The sequence below is a fragment of the Manacus candei genome, unplaced genomic scaffold (assembly GCF_025592945.1).
Source record: "Manacus candei isolate 608988 ecotype Guabito, Panama unplaced genomic scaffold, ASM2559294v1 h1tg000159l, whole genome shotgun sequence".
Classification (NCBI taxonomy): Eukaryota; Metazoa; Chordata; class Aves; order Passeriformes; family Pipridae; genus Manacus; species Manacus candei.
Window position 1 is genome coordinate 785323 of NW_026138207.1, and position 20662 is coordinate 805984.

A 20662-nucleotide genomic window follows, 5' to 3' on the forward strand; every position below is an offset into this window, starting at 1 on the left:
CTTTCAAGGTTACACCACCTTTAGGAACACATTTTCTGTCATTTAGCATGATCATTTCTCTCTCTCTCACTGAGACAGTGTTACTGGTCAGGAAAGGTGAAGGTAAAAGACTTGAGGAAAGAAGCACTAAATGCCACTGCAGGATGATATCCAGACCATAACCAAGCCAACTCCTCATCATCTGTCTTGCATTTTGGCTGTGAAGCACATTTTAGGTGTCATTTGCAGAGACTCACATGATCTGGGAAGGTCAGTTCAGAATGCATTTCAGGTGGCTGTCACCTGTACCAAGCATACCAAGTGGAAGAGTGTGACTGCTATGACTATACACAGTTTGTGCCATGAAGTGTCAAGGTTGTGCCCTGTACAGATCTGGAAACCAAACTGTTCCTCTAATCCCACAGATCTCCATATTCTCAGACCAAGGTGAGTAGGTTCTCCATGTCAGAAACCTATGTTCCTACTTACCAATTTCCCAATACAAGGGATGTCTTTCCCCAAAAACTCTAGTCCTTCTATACTGTGTTATTTGCACCTTGATCTTAACATAACTTTTGATTTTACATAGCTCTTATGACATTATCTGTGCTTGCTAGGCTTGAATAACGTATTAGGAGTGGAACTCTCTTCAGTAAGCCATTTGAGAAATCTCACACTGGATCTGAAACCCACTAGTCAGTGGAAACATTTTCGTGACACTTTACTTGACACTAATTCAGGCTTTCAGTAATTATGTTTTAGAATTAAATGTCAATAGGCCACAAGGTTGTGTTGTAGGAGTTGCTGCTTGTTTTACCATAAAATTAAATGTTTTCACTTAAAAGCAATTATGTAATATAATTTGTACAGTGCACAACTGGTGCCATGGTGATATCTCTGCTCCTTTGATTACAAAGCCTGACCTTGCTCTCATCATGCACCCAGATCTCTCATTATATCTGTGGGAATTTCACACAAGAGAAAGCATACAATAAGGCCATTCTTTAATATAACATTCCATTTTAATCCTTTGGTTAGAAAAAGACTTTGATGTAAAAAACAATCAAATAAATAAGAATCTGATTTTATAAGAGCAAACAGTGAGGATTAATTTAATCTGTAAAGAAACTTCTCAAGATTTTATATGTAATACAAGCTCTACCTAATCCCCTCAGCAGTACATGTTAACATTCTTGCCTTACATTTTCTGCTGTGACTTACTAGATTTAGTATTATCCTGACTCCAGTCTACTGTCCATAATACTTCCAGGCATGCTTTCCAAGCTAATATACTCTAATGAAATGATTGTTCATGTATTTTCAGTATAAGAGATTTTATTTTCTTTAAAAGTTTTGCTGTTATTATTGCATGATCTAATAACAAGATTGTCTTACACAGAACAAAGTAAAAATAACTCCTTCAATTTTACAAAAATGGCTAAAAAGTCTGTTTGTTGATCTGATGTAGAAATCTTTTCCCAACACATGGACCCACTGTAAACAGGATTACTCAAGATACTTTTCTTTCCTGAAGGTCTCTTTCTAGTCTTTCTTTGCAGCCACATCACTTTCTCATTAGTGGCCTGATCCTGCAGTTCTGATGAAGCATGTTGAAAACAGGTTTTCACTTATGTCTTTTTCTCCTGTACTCTCAGACTTTGCCATGTCTTTTTTTTCCTTCTTAGATCTCTCTTAATGTTGTCTGGGCATCATTCATGATTCTTATCAAGAGCTGTTAATAATTTTCTAGTCCAGTAGAAAATTCTTTCTCTGATATTGTTTCCCTGTCCGTTAGGTTATGAACCTCTGTTCATGTGGTAATGACTTCTATCCCATCGGATAAAACATTCTTTCTTAACACTATAAACAACAATAATTCATGAAAGTAAATTAATTTATGCAGGTTTAAAGATATCAGCAATGTAAGACGTGGGGTGAAAAGAAATGAAATGCAAATGTAATGGTTTATGTGGTGTTTTATGGTTTTTTCGCAGTCTTTGTGAATTGAAGGGAGTTAAGCAGGTGAGAAATAAACAGAAGATTCTGAATGGGAGAGTAGTGTTTTTGGAAGTAGGTGGCATCAGCTCTTAGGGTTAAGAACATATGAAGCAAGCTGAGGACACTGGAAGGGCAGAGCTGAAAGTGTCAAATAAACCGAAGCAAAATTGTTTGTGTTATCAACAGGAGTCATGCCCAGTACTTCCTCTATAAAATACAATATACCAAATAATCTATATTCTGTGTTTAAAAATGGTTTTATTTTTCCAGTAACATAGATAGTATTTTAGATGGGTGGCAAATAAGTGACAATAGTAATCCACCATCAAAGATGTTTATATATTTTGTAGGAACTGAACATACGTTGGACTCATAGAATTAGCTTTGGAAATAGGTAATGATTCTTATTTCATTTGAAAATAGTAAGAAAAAATAAATCCAGAAACTCAAGTTACAAAATTTACAGGTGTTTTCTTTTATTTTGTGCCAAGGTTACTGTGGAATGAGAGATATTCCCACTGATGATATTTCTTATATTACTGTAAGTGTTCATGGCTACAACAGGAGAAGCTTTACCCAGTTCACAGCAGTTTTCTCTGTGCAGAAATAAATAACTTTTTTATAGGTCTGTACCCTTCATTCGTGGTCAAACACATGGAAGGACTGGAGGATGCATGCATCTGGATCCTCTTACTCATGCACAGCTGTATATATGTCTCAGGTAACTTTACATGTGGCCTTTTACATGTGGCCAGTCGGGTGGCTGCTCTCTTGACCGACTGCAGTGATAGCACCTATGTGGAGAATGAAAAGAGAGGTTGTGGTGCTGTATTTTAGAGCAGAGATGTACAACTGTCTGATGGCACTCTGAATTAGCATCTGTGGCATCTGGATGGGACAGGTTACAACACTGTCATACTTTAAAATTTGTCAGTTTGGGAGTTCTGCTAAAGCTCTGGCAGATTTGACAGCACAACGTGTTCTCCCTTGCTCTTTGGATGCTGCAGATACTTGACTGTATGTGTCAGTATTGGTGATGGGCAAGGCAGAAGAACTGTAGTGGGTCAGCACCCACTACGATCCCCACAGGTGCTCAGTAAAATTTTCCCAGACATTTGCATTGTGTTCCTTAAGGATAGAAAACCAAAAATTTCATCATAAATTTCATGGAAGATGTGCACCCATGTAGAGAAGTGTATGCTTCAGAGTGGGGGCTAGAAAGATTATACTATCAAGTGTTAGAAGCCCAGTATGTGTTGCCTGTGGATCAGATCATAACCATGAAGTGGAAAATACTGATTATGGTAAAGCAGGCAAATGATAGTTTACAGTTCCAGGATACATATGTTTTTTTTTTTATAAGTCATGTGGCTGATTCAAGAGGGAAGTTTTCAGTAGATTAGTAGCATCATAATCTTGGTTTTTACACCTTTCCATAGGTTATGATTTATATATCAATTTCTGTGATTACATACACTATGTCTTCTCTAAGTAGCTCTCTATTAATTTTTTTGCTTTCAGTTCCTTGAAAACAATACCTTGTTGATAATATATGATCTCTGTAAAATATGATTCAGTTCTTCAGTACTCTTCTTGACATCTCAGTGTGGACATATACCTTAATACCATTTTCATGTGAAACTTTGGTGTCAGTTATTTTTGTAGTTTACTGCCAACCATTGATATGTAAATCTTATTTGTGAAACATCTGTTCTCCATCTCTCAGGTACAGTTAAATAACATGGATCATCCAAAAATACCTAAGCTTTCCTTACGTAGTTTATCAACAAGTTGCTGCAATGCCATAGAGAGTTAGAGAGTCTTTGTACTACCTTTCAAAACTTCAGTATTGTCATAGTTAAATTATCTTCCTTGATGGGTTATTATTCCTTTCAGATGTAGATCTAAACAGAAACTGAAAGGAAGATAGTCTAACTCTCACACTGATTTCCGTCTTGAATACTTCATACTCTACAAAAACGAACACTGATGTTCTTTGTGGTGTTCCTACAGGGGAATAAGTACAATTGGGTCATCCAAGAGCAGTAGATGGACCATGACATTACCTATTCAAACAGTAGCCTGTGTGCATTTGCCAGCAAATCCTCTCTGTGCACAACAAACCTACTGTTTTAGCAAGTTACACAAGAGATTTTGTCCTCAGGTTTTGTTTAAAAGTTTCCTTGTAATTTATGTGTATGAATATTTATAAAAAGGCCCAAAGAGATACAGTTAATTAACTGTAGAGGTGCTCATTTTCAGAAAAGTATGTTACTAACTTAACGTACTAATCAGCAGGAATATTCCACGAGTGCCCCTCTTGGTACACAGCCATACAGTGAGAGGCCAGAACAGCCAAGCGGAAGGGTTGTGTTTCTTGCCAGGGAGGAGCTGCCTCTTTCTTTGGCTAGGAGTGATAGCAGGATTCAAATAAAAATACAACTCAAAGGCACCAAACCAGCAAAAGATTGTCCCCTTGAGTGGAGACATCAAGGTCAGGGATTCTGGAAGATATTTTTAAAAGACATTTTGGAAAATAAAGCTTGGACAAGCTTTATGTAAGGCAGGCTTTATCTCAGGGTAATGCGTGTCAAAGCAGCATTATCTTTACCTCTCTGCTATCATACCTCTGCTTTCCTGTCCCCCAAATTTTCATTGGAGAGGAAAAAAAAGATTTTGATCAGGGTGGACACTGCTGCTGCTGCAGCTCCCCAGCTGTGGCACTGCTGTCCTGACTAGCTCTGATCTCACAGAATCCCACAGAATCACAGAAAATGCTGAGTGGGAAGGGTCCCACAAAGATCATCAAGTCCAAGTCTTGACCCTGCACAGGACTTTCCCCAGGAGTCACACCATGTGCCTGAGAGTGTTGTCGAAACACTTCTTGAACTCTGTCAGTGCTGTGACCGCTTCCCTGGGGAGCCCGTTCCAGTGCCCAGTCACCCTCTGGGTGAAGAACCTTTTCCTAATATCCAGCCTAAACCTCCCCTGACACAACTTCAGGCTATTCCTTTGGGTCCTGTCACTGGTCACCACAGAGAAGAGATCAGTGCCTGCTTCTACTTTTCCCCTCATGAGGAGTTTGAGACTGCAATGAGGTCTCCCCTCAGTCTCCTCCAGGCTGAACAGACCAAGTGACCTCAGCCACTCCTCATACGCTTCCTCTCAAGGCCCTTCACCATCCTTGTTGACCTCTTCTGGAAGCTCTCTAAGAGCTTAGTATGTTTCTTACATTGCTCTGCCCAAAACTGCGCATAATATTCAAGGTGAGGCCGCCCCAGTGCAGAGCAGAGCAGGACAATCCCCTCCCTCGACCAACTGGCGATGCTTTGCCTGATGTCCCCCAGGACACGGTTGCCCTCCTGGCTGCCAGGGCACTGCAGTGTGCCATCAACTTGCCATTGATCAGGACCCCCAGATCCCTTTCCATGGCACTGCTTTCTAGTATCTTGTTCCCCAGTCTGTATGTACATCCAGGATTGCTCCATCCTGGGTGCATAATCTGGCACTTTTCCTAATTGAACTTCATATGATTGGTGTTTGCAGAGTCCTCTAATTTGTCGAGGTCTCTCTGCAGGGCCTCCCTCCCTTCAAGGGAGTCAACAGCTCCTCCCAGTTTTATGTCATCTACAAACTTGCTTAGTATCCCTTCCAGTCCAAGTCAATTATGAAGATGTTGAAGAGCACAGGGCCCTAGAATGAAGCCCTGTGGAACCCCACTAGTGACAGGTCACCAATCTGCTGTTAACCCCATTCACTATTACCCTCTTTGCTCAACTCATGAGCCAATTGCTCACCCACCACATGATGTATTTATCCAGCTGTGTGCTGGAAATTTTGTCAAGAAGGATTCTGTGAGACAGTATGAAAGCTTTACTGAAATGCAAAAAGGTTGCATCAACTGGCTTCCCTTGATCAACTAGGTGGGTTGTCTTGTCATAAAAGGAAATCAGGTTTGATAAACAGGACTTTCCTCTCATGAAGCTGTGCTGGCTGTGACCAGTGATTGCATTGTCTTTTAGGTGAATTTCAGTACTGCCCAAAATAATCTTCTCCATAACTTTACCAGGCCTGTAGTTTCGAGGGTCCTCCTTCTTGTATTTTTTGAAAATCTGGACAATGTTGGCCAGCTTCCAGTCAGCTGGGACCTCTCTGGATTCCCAAGGCTGCTCAAAAATTATTGAGAGAGGTTTTGTGATGACATCAGCCAGCTCTTTGATGATTATGGGATGAATCCTATCAGGCCCCCTAGCTTATTTCAGTTAGGCACAATTCTGCCCCTCGTTACCCTCCAAGGCTTTCCACAGTCACTCAGTGTTGCCTTCTCCTGTGTTCCAGCCTGCTATTGCCCTAGGAGGTACCTGTTAATGAGAATGATTAGTCCTATGTCTTATAGCAAGATTCCCATCAAACATCATTGTTAGGGACTGATCAGCTGCAACCTGTCTGCAGTCAGAGCCAAGGGCATGCAGATCTCTGCTTTACCTCTCTGCCTGCCCTTGCTATGGTGCTGCTATGTTATGAGACCTTGTAGGTGGGCAGAACCAACACCTGAGGGCTGGTGTCTCTGACATTGCAATTCCGGGGCAGCTCTCCCAGTCGCAGGGTGGTGGTCAACTGGAGCTGGACTAATGGATGTGCTCGTGAGAGCCCTACAGCTGTCAGCCAGCCTCTCACCCTTCTCTTGGTTTCTCTACTCTTGATATGTTTGGAGCAGCTGGTGGGGATGCAGTGAGAACAGCTGCAGATTTGCCTTTGTCTTCCATCGTGACCGACTCAGGGCATACTTGCCAGTAGGACTGAAAACCATGCACCTTGAGTGCCTTCTCACTCTCTTGCCTTCAGTTCTCTGATACTGCCATCCTCACCACAAAAATATTTATTTATAACATACAAAGTAGGTTATAATTTCAAATATACAAAAAAAAGGAAACAACAACTAGGAACAAGAGCAGCAAAAGAAAAATTAGCTATTGTTTGTTGCTAAAAAGTTGAAATCCGGAAAACTTCCTTTCTTCTCTGCAGCTGACTAGCAGCAGATTTTCTGAACTGCATTGTCAAGGGCACTGCTTTTTTTGCCTTATGTCTCAGATTGCATTCATCAGATTACACCAACTTTTAACACCTTTTTTTTTTTTTAAGGTCTGTGGGGGTCAAAGTCACATTTATACTTCTGAAGAGTGTATTAATGTCAGTTATCCAGGCTGTAGTTCCTTAACCCTCCTGAGATATGGTGTCCGTTTGGCACATCAGGAGCTCTCCTCTTTCCTCAATAGGTCTGTGATTAGCAGCTTAAATCAGTGAGGAATATTTTCTCACCTGCCTTGTCACTCACATTTTCACTGTGAAATATCTGTATCTACTGAATCGTATTTTTTTTATCACCTTTTGAATAGATTATCTGATCTCCTGACTTACTCTTTGAAGGACTCTTTTTGCTCACTCTTTGACCTGTACCAACTTTGAGGTATTCTAAATGTGGTTATGCATTTTGGACTGAACCTCAGAAAAGCATCTATAACTTGTCTCCTGTATTATGTATGGTATTCTAATCAGAAGGAGAAAAAAATCCAGAGACACACCAAAAAAACCTCACTATCTTTGGGCCTTTCCATCTTATTGTTGGCTTGTCTGTGTGCTAAGCCTTTATATCTCTTTTCATATGCCTAAAGTCCATTTCATACGCTTAAAGTTCAATTCTGAAATTTGCTTCTGATGATTAAATGCATACTAATATGAAACTATCCTTGGCAAACACTTTAAATGTGTGTTAGTTTCAGACACTATAATTATGTTCAGCAAATGCTAATTTTTTTTTAGCAGATGTAATGATTTTTCTCCTTAAAACATACAGAACTGAATTCAGTAAGCCTATGTCAGTGCAATGTTTGATTTACATAGATGGAAGATCTATAAAGAGTGATAGTAAAAGGTGCTGATCCACTCTTGACTTCAACCTAGGTAATAAGGTTGGACCTAGATTTGGTTAAAAAAAAAATCTCACTAATTTCTCAAGACAATTTAGCATTACCTAGTGCTATGTTGTCCTTTAATATGACAAAAATATGTTGGTAACGATAAGGAAAAGTGGTTTTGAAATGACAAAGATGCTGAGAAATGGATAAATGCAATAGTCTCCAATTAACACCAAATGTAACAGGAGCACTTGGAAGATGTTAAGCCAATTAATCTTGGTGGGCTATGTGTAATTCCAAATTATTTTTTCCAAGACAACACCTCATTTATGTGTTTTTCCAATAATCTTAGGTCATTTATTGAAAATGTTTAGGTTTGTTCCCTTTGGAGGCAATGACAGAACCCCTACTGATTTTGAGGTTAAAATCTAAGAGTAAAAGACTTGTTTATAGTCAATGCCAACTTGTGTGGTTTTCTCTTCTCCTAAGATTTTACAGCATCAAGTGGAAATCCATGGAGATTTCAACATAAGGTATTTTGGCTAAAGGGTGAAGAAGATAATTTCTCATGCGTTTCTCCCTCTGCCAGCATGGCAAAGTGCTAAATGCTTCTTTTCTTTCTCAAGGAAAACTCCATTATAAATGAAAGAAAACAAAAAAGCCTCATAAATTCATTGGAATGACGTGAAGTACCCTGCTGGATAATTCTTCATTATAGACATGTTTTACTCCATTACACTTGTGCATTTCTTTTTGTTACTTTCTCAGGTGTCCCTTGCTGTTTGAAATAAAAGGTAATTAGTACTGTATTTCCATGAAAACAATATTAGAATAGTAACTATTTTTGTAGTAGAGTGTTTGATTAAAAGAGTAAGTTCATCTGAGAGCAAAGAAATTAATCCTCTGTTATGAACAACCAGCTATTTGAGTAAGAAAATAAATACATTATTCTGTAATAATAGGTTCCACAGGTTTTCAGATCTTTGGGGGATGAAATATAACATGAAGTACATTATTTCAAAATAGAAAAACTGGGTTCCAGCTATCAGAATTTCAGCTGAACTTAGATCATGTGCAGATGGTTATTGATGCTCTAGTGGTATGTGCAGTAACTGTACAAAGCTGCCATACTCTTTGCTTGTTCACATGTAAATCAGCTGCTTGCTGACTTGAGGAATTTTGCTTTTGTTTTTTATGTTCATACAAAATACAGAAATCTGAATATTTCATTTATTTCTGTTCGAAGGAACTGATTATCAAGGCATCTTGTATCTACTGGTTAATCCTCAGTGCTCTCCACACGATTCTCAGTCTATGGTTGGGAAATCCTCCCCTTTTCTGTTCTTGCTTACTGTCATCTCAGCTGTAACCTTTCCACTGCTCACATGAGAGAAGTTCTTTTCTACCATCTTTCTGACTGCCTTTGCTTATAACCTGCCTCACTAATTGCCTTTTTTTGACCTCAGATAATTTTATTAAAATTATATTGATTTATTGGTGTCTTACTGTTGCTTGGACATCGGTGCCTTTCATAGTTATCTGTTTCCTCAGTTCTTTATATGCTTTTCTCATTCCCCCTCTCCTTTCCTAGCAGCTGCCTAATTCTTCTCAGGTCCTTACCTATTCTTTGCTAATTTGAGAATGAGATGTAATTCTATTATATTCAAGCAGAGTGCAATAAATTCTGTGTGTATCTCTTGTTCACTGAGTTTATTGACTTGTCCATGTCATGTTCAAGCAATATCATGGTATATGTGGTGGGTTGATCCAGGTGTAATTACTATACCAGGTACCCATCAACTCTCCTATCACTCCCCTTTGCAAATGGACAGAGGAGAGAAAATATAACATAGGGTTCATGAGTTCAAATAAGGACTGGGAGAGATCACTCACTGATTACCATCATGGACAAAACACACTCGAAGTGGGGATATTAATTAGATTTATTACTAACAGAATCAGAGCAGGATAATGAGAAGTAAAATCAATCCTAAAAACACCTTCTCCCCACCCCTTCCTCCCTCCCAGGTTCTACCTCCTCCCCCTCAGCGGAGCAGGGAGATGGGGAATCAAGGTTACGATTAGTTGTTGTTTCTGCTGCTGCTCAGGGAGAGGATTCCTTTCCTGCTCCCTGTGGGATCCCTCCCATGGGAGTCCTTCACGAACTTCTCCAGCGTAAATCCATCCTGCAGGCAACAGTTCTTGACAAACTGCTGCAATGTGGGTCACTTCTCCATTGGGTGCAGTCCTTCAGGCACAGGCTGCTCCAGCATGAGTCACTGACAGGGCCACAGGTCCTACCAGGAAAACCTGCTCCAGTGTGGGCTCCTCTCTCCATGGGTCAGCAGGTCCCTGCCAGGACCGTGGTCCAGCTTGGGCCTCCCATGGGGTCATAGCTTCCTTCTTAAATATGTTACCTCAGAGGCATTTACTATCATTCCTGACTGGCTCGGCCTTGGCCAGTGGCAGGTCTATCCTGGACCTGGCTGACATTGGCTCTGCAGGATATGGGGGAAGCTTCTGGCAGCTACCAAAACCTGGCCAGACAAACCTAATATGGTATCTTTTATCATATAAAAGGTTCTTATGATCATACTCTTTCATTTGATTATTGTGCTTATCAACTCAGACTCTCACCTGGTCTTTGTGGTCAGAATGATGAATTCTTTAAACATTTATGCAGATAAAGGAAAAAAGAGAAAATAAATAAGTACATCCACTAGAGACTGGAGAGGGTGCAGAAACAGATAAACCAGTCCAGCAGCTTGCTGCTACACTGTGCACATCTGGCAGCACCGTCAATTTAATAAAAGTGACGTGTAGTTTTCCATACCTTGCACATTTTCCCTCCCCAAGTCCCACTTATTCTCTGTGATTCATAAGAAAACAGTGGGAATCAAGGATGCACTAACAAGTTGTGCTGATTTACCTGGAGTGCAGAAAGGCTCTGAAAAAGAAGTGGTATTATTTAGCATGAGATAAAATGGACAATAGAAAGATCAGAAAATAAAATAGGTCTGAGGCAGCCCTTTTTGCCTAAGTTTAGTCTTTGCTTTTCAGATTGTTTTATATATAATTTAATAATATCCTATTTTGTTTACAATGTCTATATTGAAACTGTAATGTGCATCATAATTGTCAGCAGAATAATTGTCAACTGTCTAATACTCATGTTGTGTCTACAGAACTCTCCTCAGTACGCTGTAATGTCAGGAAGAAAAAAATTAGGGATACAGTGGAATGGGTCGTCAAATTTGCTAATTATCAGGAAGATAAAAGTACAATTTTCATGTTGAACTGAATTCTTCTAGTTTTCTATTTCTTTCCTGGATATTATAAACTTTAAGAAAATCTATCTGATCATGTAATAACTCCTCACATGGAAATCCATGGATGTTTTTTCATTATTTTGTATCTGGTAGTTATGATGGCTGACACATTTTTCTACGTATCATTTTAACATGTTTTGGTGGTTTCTTTTCAGTCTTTTAAGGGGTCTACAGATATAAAGTGTGCAGCTTCTCTCTGTAATATCCTTACATCAAATATAGTTAGAAATCTAATTTAAAAAAATATATACACAGATTTTAGTGAAGAAATTAATTCACTACTAGTGCCAAAGATAGCCCTAACTGTATATGAGACTATTGGGATTTCTTATTGTATTGGGCCTTGTTATTACTCTGTTCTAGGCTCTCCCACCCCAAATGAGAGTTTCTTCATCCTATCCAGTTAAGGAACTGCTAGAGAGGTCTACACACAGCCTAAAAATGGTCATTTTGGGCGTGGGAGGAAGCAAGTAGTACTTTCAAATGACACATAACTTCTACTGGTAATTTTGCTAACTTCATCAGGACTGGGTAATAATATCCTGTGATTTTAACCTGCTGTTTTCAGTCCATTAAAAAGTATGTACAGATTAGTCCTCCCATATACGTTCAGTTACAATAGTATATAGAGAAGAAGAAAAAGAATTTTTTCACTTATCTCATTCTGTAAGGGTTCAATCCAGTGGTAGAAAATGGGAGGAGGATTGCCAGCTTTCTGAAAAATCAAGGCATTTCCAGTGAAATGGGAAAGGAAGAAAATGTGCAAAGCTTGGAGGAAGGGAAGAGAAAAGAAAAAATCATCTGATTCTCTAGAGGTCAACCACACTCTGAGTGATTGATTGAGTGATTAGATTTGGTTTGTTGCTGCTGTCTCTGGAGCAAACCTCATAGCTATCTTACCGGCAAGTTCATCTGAAAATTTGTTTGGAAAAACTGCTATGTTTTCTTCTGCTGTGACTCATGTAGAGCAAATTTGTATAGAATCCTTCTTGCTAAGTATCTACATCTGCTATGGCTCATCCCTAGCTTCCTGATGAGGCATAAAACTTCAGATGTTATCTGAAGAGTGGTTTGTTGGCAGCTGGATAGTATGGCCAAGGTTTGATTGCTAAGCAGTATCACTTGTCAAAACATATGAGCAAAGTCAAATGTTACTCTGTATTCAACCTTTTTTTTTCTGCAGTCTTAAGCCCATAAGTAATGCACAATTGTAACACCTGAAGGAATATAGAAAGCTTTGTTGCACTGAATGAAAATGGCATAAAAGGGGAACATCTGTCATGTATTTAACCAGTAGTCATGGTGTTTTTCTCATTATTCAGATTGCTTTCAGATAGTTCTGCATTTCTCTAACAAATCTTTCAGTTATATGTGAATTATAAAATACCAAGATGATAAAATTATTAGATGTTCAGTTGTTTGTGACACCAGAAGACACTGAAATAGTAACAAAATATTTACATGTCCTGAATGCAATAGGGTGTCAGTTCTCGACAGCAAAACCTTATTTTAAACTGTTTTCGTTTGCTGGATTATTGTAGGATGCATTTCATGGGTGCTTTTCCTAAGTCAAGTTTTGAACCTTGCAAATTCAGATGTGAAAGTAGTGTCTACTCTGAGATGGCAAACTAGAAATGTGTGTTTATCTTAAGAAAAAGAGCTGTCCTAGTGACCAGTTCCAAGATTCTATTTTAAAAACTCTGTAATGTCATTAAATGGCGAATTTGTACAAAGCATGAAATTGGCTGTTTATAGGGAGGGGTGGCAAGGAATTTTTCCAGAAGGGCCAAATGTATTTTGTTTTCTGACCTTGTTTCTATTTTATCTCTATTTTTGCTATGCTGGACAAAATCAAATAAATTGTTTTATCACCAGGTTTAATGCCAGCTCAGTCTTTTTCCCCCAATCCAAGAGCACTTTTACCTCTTTGTAGAGTTAAACACTGGCATAGTCTTTTTGGAACTAACTTTTTGGAACAGTGGGGTTGTAATTGAAAACATGCCTATGTTACCTAATGTTCAGAGAAAGTAACTTTACAATGCGCTCAAAGCTTGTCTAGATATACTTCCATAGTTTACATTGTCAGATTTTAAATGTTGTTTAGATCTTTTTTCTCTTCTGAATTCTGTTTTTATTGCTGGAGGTCAGTCGGGAGAAAATACCTACCATGACTAATATCTCTTTTTTGTGAATAAACAAACTGTGCAATTTTTTTTTTTTTAAACTACTGACAATTAAGTATTCCCTCGTAAGGAATCATCACAGAAACCTAAGTTTTTCTTTTTCTTCTCACACCTGAAATCTCTGTTTGTGACATGGACAACCACCACCATGGATACTGTTGTTTCTTCTCTGTTCTTTCTCTACTCTCCAGCCTAGCAAAAGGTTGCAGTGGAAATAATGTGTCTTTCCAACAGGTGAACCAGATTTCACCTCCTTAAGTATTCTATTGTGACTTACTTTTGCCTCATGTTTAGCTGCCACTTCTCAAGGTTCATCCTGTCTCTGCACTTGCAGTTGTCCATTGTTGTAATTTCTCTTCATTCTCCATTTCATGCTACTTATTCTGCCCAGCGTTTTCATTCTACAATGTCTCTGGGAGCTTTCCTCCCTCCTCATTTTTGTGCTGCTTTAGTGCTGCCCTTCAATTTGTCAGAATTTCCTGCAGACAGCAATATACAGTGCTTTCACTTCTTTTGCAAAACCCACTATTGATAATTGCCCATGTAATAAAACTAAATATTTTATATAATTAAAAAAACAAGCAAAAGAAATGTGATATTCTTAAATGAAGGGCCTATTGAGGTTGCCATCTGCCAAGGTGTCGCCTCTTGAAAAGTTTGTGCCTATCTTCCATTCACCTGGAGGCTGTTATTCATACTTGAGCAGCCAACCACATATTTTTGGCACACAGACTTCTGGAGAATGGCAGAGTGCACAGTGCCCTGCTGCAGGGGAGTACATGCTGCCCCATGGACTGGCATAGTCCAACAATACAACTGAAAGGCACAGACCCAAACTATGGTGTAGCATTGCAGACTGTCCCTTGTCAAACAGTCCCACATCCTTCCCTGATTATGTGGACTAGTGCATGTTAGGAGAGAAGAAATCAGGGATGTGTTAGCCGTATAGACAGCAGCACTGTTACCAGTTAGTCTGATGTAAATAGCAAGTCAAAAGCTTGCAGCATTCGAGAGATACATGTCCTGTACCTTAATACTCTCTGTAAAGGACTATCAAGTCATAGAACAGTTTGGGTTGAAAGGGACCTTTAGAGGTCATCTCATCCAACCCGCTTCTGCAGCGAGCAGGGTCACTAGATCAGGTTGCTCAGAGCCTTGTCCAGCCTGACCTTGAATGTTTCCAGGGATGGGAATCTCTCAAGGGCAGAGTAGAGGGGAAGAATCACCTCCCTCAACCTGCTGGCCATGCTGCTCTTGATGCAGCCGAGAACACAGTTGGCTTTCTGGGCTGTGAGCACACATTGCTGGCTCAAGTTCAGCTTTTCATCCACCACTAACACCCAGTCCTTCTTGACGGGGCTGCTCTCAATCCCTTCATCCCCCAGACTGTACTGATACTGGGGGTTGCCCCAACCCCAGTGCAGGACCTTGCACTTAGGCTTGTTGAATTCTCTTATTCCTTGCAGGATGGAGGATGTAGTCTTACCTGTCACATAAGTGCTACCAAGTTCCACCATCCTAAATTTTTACTATGTTAATTCAATAGATAAACACATACGTTACAATCTGAAATGAGACAGATCCAAATACTTTTACTTCACATTTTGTTCAAGCCAAAATCAGAGATTTTTCCTCTGTCTTCTGAAAAGCATTGTTTGTCCATTTCTCCCATTCACTAGTGTTTATCAAGAGTCCTCCTGGTTTTAACCAGTATGATTGGTGAAAGTGTGATGTTATCAGTCATGGCAGTCTGTCTGCCTGACAGTACCACCAGAGATGAACCTGTCAGGAGTGTCTCCACCAAAAAGTATTGCTCAAAGGGCTTTTTGTCAGATTACTTGACACTTGCTCATGAACTATGACTAACGTTGCCTCTTAAAACATTTTGTATGTTTATTTTATAAGCCATGTGGCCCAAACTAGCCTAGTGTTGTATAGGTGTGAAAGACAGTCTGGATAGATTTAATTACTTTGGACTTCTGAGCTTTACAGTAAAAAAGTTTCCATGATAATGTAACTACTGTATTGTGCTTTATATAATTTATTCCTGATTCCCTCTGGTAATTTCTTTTGGAAAGTTGTGTTTTCAGGAAAAAAACCCACACCTAAATAATTAGTTCTGCAAAAGAATTGCTGTGCATGTTGTACCTAAAACCAGATGTGAAATATGGGGCTGTTAGAGCTGAGAGATTTCACCTAAGGGTTTTGCTAATGGATCACTGGAAGCCTGTGAATATATATCTTTCTTTTCTTGTGGGAACTTTGCAGAATAGTTAATAGAATCTGCATTAGTGATCCTCACTAATTAGTTAGACCCTTTTCCCCTTGTAGTCCCTTTAACACTTTGTAGCTGTTAAAAATGCTATGTATACAAAATAGTAGGTGAGAACCCTTTCAGATGAATAAAAGATTTAAATGTGGCTGGGCTATCAGTTCCCCTTTACAACAGCTCTCACTCAATGAAGTGTTGATTGTGGTAAACGTGATGCATGATAAGCAAATGTAACTCTTTGCTGAGCACAGTTTTCTTAAATGATTTTTTGATTATATAAAAATATTTAACCATAGTTCTGCTGTAGGTTTCTCACAGAAGTAGTAAGCAAAATCATGAGTGACTGTTCTTGGAAAAGTAATGCAGGAATTGTTCTCAGAAGATGCTGCAGTCTGGGTGTTTAAAATACAATGCAGGTCTGCCTTTTGTGTGCCCTTAATCTAAAACCGGGTAATGCGTCACTATACATTGACTTGTTATTCTGTAGTGTGGTAAATAATTGGTTGGACTTGTTCTTAGTGATGCATTTTCTTAGGCTTTTTGTCTTACAATAAATGATTAAAATGTCATTAGACAACATGTGCATAATAATAATATAAACTATGCAGAGCTTGCAGTTTCTTTCTTCTGACATAAATATTCTATCTGTGAAAAAGATGCAGTGTAATACAAAGAAATTATAAAACAGGAACACATCAAGGAGAATACACATGAGCATGTTTTTAGCTCAATGTAAATGAATCCATGCATAAACCATGAGAGTCTGAAGATGGCTGTGAGCTCTATCCTGATTTTTACCTTATACTGAAAAATGATCTGTGATGCTAAAAGATGGTTATTTTTGGCAACCTATATCAATTTCCTATTCACACAGCAACTGGTGGCAACTAAAAATAATCCTGGTTCAGTACTAGCTAAAAATCTGGTCACATTTGGCACATGAACAACATGCAGAAATAAAATTTAAGATCCCCTGTTCTGCTATTTCATTCCAGCCCACTCATCAAGCTTAGTTTGCTGCCATTTGAAAGCTATTGAAAAGCCATTAACTAGCAGGACTGTGAAAACCGCAGTGCAGCAGCACACCTCAGTGCTGAAAGAATGTGGCTGCAAGTGCACACCAATTAAATCTTTCTATTCCAGGGATGTGGGATTAGGAGCGGTGTCAATCAATTGTGCTACAATAGCACGTGCAGCAGTCATGGTTCAAGACGCACAGAGGTTTATCGTAACTCCAGCAGCCGGGTGAGGATGACTTGGAAGCCTCTGCAAGATCCTGGAACAGAACCTACGTTAAATAATGTATTCTGAGGTATACTGGATACCTGAGGAAGGGCTTTAAATAATGCATTTTCTGGGCATGACAGTTGTAGCAGAAGAGAATGCTGAAACCTGTAGCAAGACTACAGCCTGAGATGAAAGAATGTCTCATTACCATTTTATCAAATGCTGTAAGTAACAAAATGGTTAATTTGCTTTTAAAACTGTCTTTTTATTTTCGAAGGTGTGTCTTTTCAATGCATATGCAAAAGTCAAAGGCAGATGCTGCATGATGTCAATGTAGTAGTGGGGAACGGGAGTTGTTACTTTGCATGTGAATATGCAGGCAGAGCCCAGTGATTCTTTTTCTCCTCTGTTCAGAGGCAACTTCATTGTGTGTGTGATAAAGCTCTCATTCTGAACTTCATACTGATCAGCTTTTAAAACTTTTGTTTAAATTAATCACCAAAGAATATAATATCCGGAAAGAAAAAATGCCGTTCACAGCATTATGTTAAGGACGCCTTTAAGGACAACCTTGGACATGGCTCTCACGCTTTGCAAGGGTATACAAATGAGAATAGCTTTATAATTTTGAGCCCAGCTCATCATCTACTATAGATCAAATACTTCTATCCCCTCTCTATCAGAATATTTAGCTATTTGGTGTGACAGACTTAAAAAAATAGTAATGAACTTTTAACCTTGAATCATTCAAGCTGCCTCCTTAAAGATATCCTGAAATTGGGATCTATGCTAAATGTATTGATTCAATGCAGAACAAATTCCTGATAGCATTTTTTTTCAAGACTGCTTGTCTTCCTAACTGCACGTTTTTCAAGCTTTTAGGATTTGCCTTTTAAAGCATACATGGTCTGAGTAGAAATTGCTGGATTTACATCAGATAAATGAGTTATTGTTTAGGTACTTGTTTTAGACAGCCAGCAGTAGTTTGACAACCATGAATATTTTTTACTGAAGGACTTGGAAAACTTCAGACTTCTAGTGATTATGTCACAGTTTTTAAATGAAAAATAGCAGATTGCCGTAAAAGGTTTTCTCTCCAGGTTGTGGTCTTTGACGACTTAAGTGTACCAAAGACATTTTTGAAACTATTTTTAAAATACCATGTTACAGTTAAGAAACAAGTAAAGTGGTTCTTTTCTATTTAAATATGAAATTAAGATACCCTGGAAGTATTTTAATAATTCAAGGAAAAATGATTTGTGTGGGTTTCTTCTTGTCTGTATTCAATGGGACTTGTATATGGATTGTTTTTAAAACTGGTGGGAGTTACAAGCCCAAATTCCCTGTTCATGCAGAGAAGCACAGATTAGTTTTAGTGCAGCTTTAAAGGTGCATGCTAAGAATAAGTCTTAGAGCTTGTATTAAGACTTGATAAATGCAAATGAGGAATTTGCAACATAATAACTGTCTTGAAGATGTCAAAAAAGTATTGTTCAGTCTTTATTCACTTTAGAATTGCTTTCTTAAAGTGAAACGGTAGCAAATCTATATAGGCATGTGAGTGTCAATAGCATATTAAATAACTAACTTTTCAGTGAAACCATAGGAAAGAGATGAGGATGACCATGAGGTGCTTCTATTAAAAGGTAGCAAATGACAACTATTTGGGATGTTTGTTGCATTGATTAGAAGGCAGAGATGAAGGACTAAAACACGGCAGAGATGAAGGACTAACACACAGCAGAGGGAAAGGTGAATGTACAGCATTAGTTCCTTCTTTTTTAAATTTGGAATTTTGATTAGTTACTTCTCAGTAAATTGGGGTATTTTGTTACATAGCTCTTTTCCTAAATAGTGTGCTTTAGAAGACATCAGGTACTGGCTGGGGCCCGACAGGATGGCATTTTACTGCCTATGCTTCTCAGAATTGGCAAAAGTGCTTCCATTTCCAACTGTAATTAGTGAAGGAGAAACACTTCCTCTGTGATGCTCCTCTGAGCATTATTATTTGACTTAACATGCCAGTATGTTGCTGATATTTGTGCTTGGCAGACAGCTGGGATGAAAGATGGGCCAGGACTGCATGCACAGTGGCAAAACCAGCAATGTTCTGAGATGTGCTGAGAACAGCTAAATCTCACAGTGACTCTTCACACCACACTTAACTTTTAAACCATTTCATCAATGGTTCCTGTATCAGAATGAAAAGACATGAACCAGAGGAAGCGTGGTTGCAGGGCACTGTCTCTTGGTCTGCTTTGGGGAGAGGGGAAATAGCTAAAAGACACAAATTAATGGCACCTTAAAAGTAGTGTTTTATGAACTGTGTGCTATGTGCCTGGCTTTTGCATGTATTTACCTTTTTTTTTTTAATCTCTGCAGGAATTAGGTGTGGAGATCTGAGCTGAGAAGGGCTATTCTCCTATGGCTTTAGTACCATTTTACTAATACTGTCTAATTTATTCAGTGCATTGCTCCCATTAGAAGGCTGTGAAAATGACCTATACTTCACCGTGTAAGTCTCCATCTTGTCATAGAATCTTTCAGGCTGGAAAGATCCAACCTTGAAGGTCTCCAGTCCACTGTAGAATTATAACATTGGAAAAGACCTCTGAGATTGTTGAGTTTAACCATTAACCTACCACTGCCAGATCCACCACTAAACCATGTCCTTAAGCACTGTATCCACATGGTTTTTTTGAACAGTTCCAGGGACTGTGATTCCACCACTTCCCTGGGCAGCCTGTTCCTTCCAATGCTGATCACCCTTTCAGTGAAGGAATTTTTCCTGATGTCCAATCTAAACCTCCTCTGGCATGACTTCAGGCCATTTCGTCTTGTCCTATCACTTGTTACCTGTGAGGAGAGACCAACACCCACCTCCTTACAACCTCCTTTTGGGTAGTTGTAAAGAGCAATAAAGACTCCCCTGAGCCTCCTTTTCTCCAGACTAAACAACCTCAGCTCCCTCAGCCACTCCTCATCAGACTTGTGCTCAAGACCCTTTCCCAGCTCCATTACCTTTCTCTGGATATGCCCTCCTGCTCTAAGCAGGGGTAGCTGCATGGTCAAACCCGATTTTCTGGGACCATGCCCAGTGAAGTCTTTCATCCCAGTAATACTCTGAAATTATGCCTGCTGCAACAGTCATGTTGTCTTTAGCTGGCACCTGCAGCATTAACACACAAGCTGTATGTGTGTCTGCCTGTTTGAGCAGCTCATGTTGTCACTACTTGTGCCCATCTCCTTTTTGCAGCCAAGTATTGCTGCTGCTCTGAGCTGTCCCTGTCTGTGCTAGTGGTTTCTCCTTGACAATCTGTGAGCATGAGCCATTTAAAAGAGAGAACAGTGGTGCATAGGAGAGTATCACATCTGCCAGCTGCTGGGTGCCATTTTATCTTGAAGATTTGTGTGACAGACTGTACAAATGAATGTAATTTTGCAAATTAGGCAGCACCTTGATGCTATCTTCTCTCCTTGTATATCTAGTTATGACATAAATATCAGCATTTACATGTTATGGCATTGAGTTTCCACCTGTGCTCTGGACATCCTCTGAGAAATCCACATAGACAACTAAGAAAAACAATATTTTACTAAGGAGGCTTAAGTTTATTATTCGAGAGTCTGATTTCTGCTGCAAATGCTATAAAGGTGCATAAATGCAAACAGAATTAAAACCTTGCTATAAGGAGTTATAGTCACACCAACTGGAAGTCTGAGCCAAGTGAATTTATCCAAATATTAAGATCAAATCTG

The 20662-nt window shown here is 39.2% G+C and overlaps 1 protein-coding gene across 4 annotated transcripts in view; it reads left to right on the forward strand.

The window, feature by feature from the left end:
* The window catches only part of MYO16 (myosin XVI), a 355407-nt gene that overhangs the window by 60388 nt on the left and 274357 nt on the right, over nt 1-20662 (forward strand). For 2 of the 4 annotated variants that reach the window (XM_051772797.1, XM_051772796.1), the window contains exon 1: nt 16739-17127. The exons of the other annotated variants lie outside the window; for them this stretch is intronic. In XM_051772797.1, coding sequence (XP_051628757.1) covers nt 17100-17127 — 28 coding nt within the window. In that variant the 5' untranslated portion in view covers nt 16739-17099. Of the gene's footprint in view, nt 1-16738; nt 17128-20662 lie in introns of those variants that run through there. 4 annotated transcript variants of the gene reach the window in all.